Source organism: Propithecus coquereli, unplaced genomic scaffold, assembly GCF_000956105.1.
Source record: "Propithecus coquereli isolate 6110/MARCELLA unplaced genomic scaffold, Pcoq_1.0 Scaffold43, whole genome shotgun sequence".
Taxonomy (NCBI): domain Eukaryota; kingdom Metazoa; phylum Chordata; class Mammalia; order Primates; family Indriidae; genus Propithecus; species Propithecus coquereli.
This window is the reverse complement of record NW_012150063.1, coordinates 4,223,874-4,228,311: the sequence shown is the minus strand read 5'-3', so window position 1 is coordinate 4,228,311 and position 4,438 is coordinate 4,223,874. Positions and strand designations below refer to the sequence as shown.

Sequence of the window (4,438 nt, the reverse complement as noted above, 5' to 3'; positions counted from 1 at the left end):
CATATAAATATTTTATCTATGATTATAATTTAAAGATGTAGGTCATCCTTTATAAATTGAGAACAATTTAGAAAGGCATATTCATATAGTTTATTGACTTAATCAGGATCTTTGGCTTACAAGTAATGGCTTGCAAAAAGTGAATTTATTAGGTTACATAATTGGCTGGAAAAAATGTTACAGTAACTCTGAGACTTGAAAGTCTAGGCTTCAGAGATTAGAACTGGAACTGAGGGTAGTCATAACTCTCTCTATTACTGACGGCCCTAGGGCTGCATCCTTATAGCTGAAGAACCAAGGAGGAAGGGCCTCTATCTCTGGGAAATTTGGAAGGACTGCATTTGGCCTAACATGTACCTTATGGCTAATCCTGTGATAGTATTAGATTGAACCATAAGAAATTGCTAATAGTCATATTTATACCAGCTAAAAAGACCATTTTATATGGTTCAACCTAATAGCGTGGGGTGGTTGAGGGGAGAATGAGGTATCGTAGTTCGAGAGTCCTATTAGGACCTAAAAATTGGTGGAGTTCCACAAAAGGAAAGAGCTGCTATTCTTTCTAGTGAAAGAAGGAGAATAGGAAAGCATTCAGGGCAGAAATAATAGTGACCATAGTCTAACACACTGACAGAGAGTATGGGTCAACTAGAATTCACCTAGTCCACCATGGAAATGAAAAAGACTTCAAATGTAAAAATTTCTAAAATGAGAGACTGAATTGTTCTTACCAATCCTTTTCTTAACTATCACAGAATTTGACACATTGGCCTTTATGTAACAAATGTGCCCAGAGATCTCAAATTAAACCTTATGTACTTGGTACATGTTCTAGGCACCTTCCTCATAACAGTCCTATTTAAAGATGAAGAAATTAAGGCTCAAAGAGCTAAAATAAGTTGCCTAAGATTATGTAACTAATTAAGGAACCAGAATTTGATGTCTAAATTAAAGATAAAACCCAACTTTTCCTACGATACCAGTCGTTTTCAAAGATTGTTAGTGAAATTACCAGTCAAGGCAGAAGAGAGTACATGTATATGCTTGGGAGGTCTGTTGGCTTATGTAATGTTAAATATGAATATTGTTTACTGTGCCATAATGTAATGGTGATAGCTTTGGTTTTTAAATGCTGAGGTTGGTGTTTTGTTTTGTAAAATTCAAACTTTGAATTAAATTGTTTAGTAAGATCCATGGCACATTATCTGAGTATGAGAAAAAAAAAGGCATGCTCTGCCTTGTTGTCTGAATGACTGACCCAGTTTAAATTATCTCATTCTGGTCCAAACAGCTCTTATGTTAGAATCTAAAATGTCCCCTCAGTGTAAGCCCAGGGTGTTTTTTACAGTTATTAGTATTTCCCCCTGAATGTCCCTTCTTATAATGAATTAACCAATAGAAGTTGATCTGTCCATATGCTTGAATTCTGATTGACCCAACAAATAGAATAGTTTGTAATTACTGTGTTATAGCTAAAGCTTATTTAAATAGTCTTTTTGTTGTTGTTATATACCTAAAGCAAATATTAGGTATATACTTCATAAAAACTATACCTTTTTAAAGAGAGGTTGGGATGTTAGGTGAAGAGAAGCAGCAGCAAAAAGTCTTTTGCTAATGACATAGCAGTATTGCCCTTTGTGGGGGTTGGGAGAGTATAATAGTAACGGCAGAAGTAAAGTGCGCTTTCTCATCATTGCTAATGAAGGTGACGGGCTCCCTATCTAATACATGAAACAAAACAGAAGTGATTTGTATTCCTTTTTTATTTTCGTAGAGAAGTATGATAATATTATGGTAATTAAGAAGGATACTTTGAATGGTTTGCTCTCTTGCAAGTTTTCAGATGTCCAGAAAGTGATATATTTAGGGAACATTTTGGTGAGAAAAACCTATTGAGGTGATGATATAAAAATAGGGAAAATTTGACCATGTGTAAAATTTTCATCATTTTAATTATTTGTCAAATTTTTTAGCTTTTATTATTTTAAATTATTTAAAATAGCAATGAAAATCTTTGTAGAAGTTATTCTGTGTAAACATAATGGGGTATTGTAGGGGGTTTTTTGTGGGTTTTTTTCCCCCTCATCTTTGAAAAGACTTACCTGGTTTAGTTTCTCTCACTAGAAAGATTCTTTCTCAAGAAGTTTACTTTAAAAATATTCCATATTTATTTTATAGATGATAGTATTTCTGCTGCAAGTACTTCTGATGTTCAAGATCGGCTCTCAGCTCTTGAGTTACGAGTTCAACAACAAGAAGATGAAATCACTGTGTTAAAGGCAGCTTTGGCTGATGTTTTGAGGCGTCTTGCTATTTCTGAAGATCATGTGGCCTCAGTGAAAAAATCAGTCCCAGGTAAAGGTAATTAAATCTGTTGTAAAGTAAGAAGAGTCTTGCTTTCTGCAACATTTTCGTTGAAAATTGACATCGGGAATATAAAACTAGTTTCTCATTCGGATTATGTGTGATTCTAGTTTGTTTTTCATGACCTTTTTCTTTATTGCCAAATCTGAAAGTTTATTCATTATTATTTTAAATTGGGAATTTTTGTGTAATATCCCTGGTTGCACTTATAGGCTTTTATGTCATAGTATTTGTGTGAAGTTAGTATCTTCCAACTAGATAATAAATTTACTGAGGGCAGGAACTGAATTTTCTTTTTGTGTCTCCCATTCTATCTTGAACATAGCAGGTAGGTGCTCATATTTTTTAAATCGATCCTATTATCATTACAGAAACACAATTTAAATCATTATAGTTTAAATAGCTTTATTCTGAGCCCTCTGTGGTCATTAGTAGAATACTAAAAAAATTAATTTAAGCCCTGAAACTTACTGCCAGCCCCAGTACATTGGGAATATTAATTTCCAGACATTGGGAGTTTTCAAGGTTGATAGAAACAGTGATAGGGACTCTTGCTCTGAGTTTGGAACACATGTAGTGTGGCCTTTCCCTTCCTTCAACCACTGAGAAAGAATTTTAAATTCTTTCACATTAATCAAGCATGTGAACATATCATTTCATATATCTTACTGTTTTCTTGGTAGAGTAGATGGAGATAGGCATAATTATTCCCATTTTGTCTGTGGGAAAAGTGAAGATGTTCATTGGCTTACCTCCCTACTACAGTAAGTCAATGGAAATTGTTACCCTAGGGAGGAGTCTTACATAACTTCCAAATTCTAGCTAGATAGGAGATAGTGCAGTTAACCAGCATATGAGAAACAGTTTTGGAAGAAAGATTATGAATTCAATTTCTAAATGTTGAGTTTGGGGTCTATATGGCATATAGAGAGATATATATAAATAGCTGAATTACAGGTCTAGTGCTCTTGTTAGTCTTGGCTAGCAATAAGAATTTGGGAATGTTCAGCTTATGGATGATGGTTGAAGCCATAGAAAGAGGATGTAAAATGAGAAGGCAGACCAGGATAGTTCCATTGGGAGCTCCAGCATTTCAGCGTAGCAAAGAAAGAGTGATTCATGTTACCAGCTGCTACAGAGAGGTCAAATAAAACAAAGTCTGAGAGGTGACCATTGGATTTGGCACTTACGAGAATATTAGAAACCTCTCCAAAGCAATTTTAGTGGAGTGATAGGATTGCAAATCAAATTCCAGTATTTTGAGAAGCAGCAATTGAGAAGAATTATGGAATTGAGAGCAGCAAATTATAGCCAGTCTTTCAAAAAATTTGCCTGATGGGAATGATGGTAGTAGCTGGAAGAGGATGCTAAATCGAAGGCTCATTATAGTTTTTTTTAATTTTCTGTTTTTTAACATGTTATAGACTTGAACACAAAGATACGTTCAGGACAAAAAGACAGCAGAGAGGAAAATGATATAGGGAAGCGGGGTGGTAATTGATGAAGCAAGTTTCCTAAGAGTTTGAGAAGAGATCTTAGAACAGTTGAGAAACTATTAGTCTTAAACAGAAAGAAGGCTGCTGCTTCTGAGATAGAATGGAAAGATAAAACTGAGTAGAGGTCAACATATATTCACAGTTGTCAGGGCTGGAATTTTCGATCCTTATCACTTTCTCCGCAGGAGACAGTGATACCCTTTAAGAGAGTAAGACAGGTCCTGGGTGGTAGAAAACGAAATAAATGTTTGGAATAATTAGAGTGGAGAATGGAAGACCATGGGTAGATGAAAAAATGCTCAGTATGAGCATTTGAGGGTATGCAGATGGGACACTTTGGGGGTGGAGGGGGAGGGTGGGTATCATTCTGCCTGATTTTGTGATTCTTATTATTTTACTTCCCACCCTGAAGCATTCTGGGCCTACATGTTAACAGTGGAGAGTTAGAAGGCAACACTGATCTTTTTCATTAGTGACAGTGAGATAAATGTGTCGATGACAAGGAATAAGGGACTTGAGAGTTCAGCAAAACACATGATAGAAACCACTTTGGCCAATAATGTTATATTGTGGTTTTT

General features: G+C 35.3%; 1 protein-coding gene across 1 annotated transcript in view; it reads left to right on the top strand.

Annotated features, from left to right (window-relative positions):
- The window catches only part of EML4 (echinoderm microtubule associated protein like 4), a 180,085-nt gene that overhangs the window by 96,098 nt on the left and 79,549 nt on the right, over positions 1-4,438 (top strand). Inside the window, exon 2 of the mRNA XM_012653843.1 lies at positions 2,179-2,355. Coding sequence (XP_012509297.1) covers positions 2,179-2,355 — 177 coding nt within the window. The remainder of the gene's footprint in view (positions 1-2,178; positions 2,356-4,438) is intronic.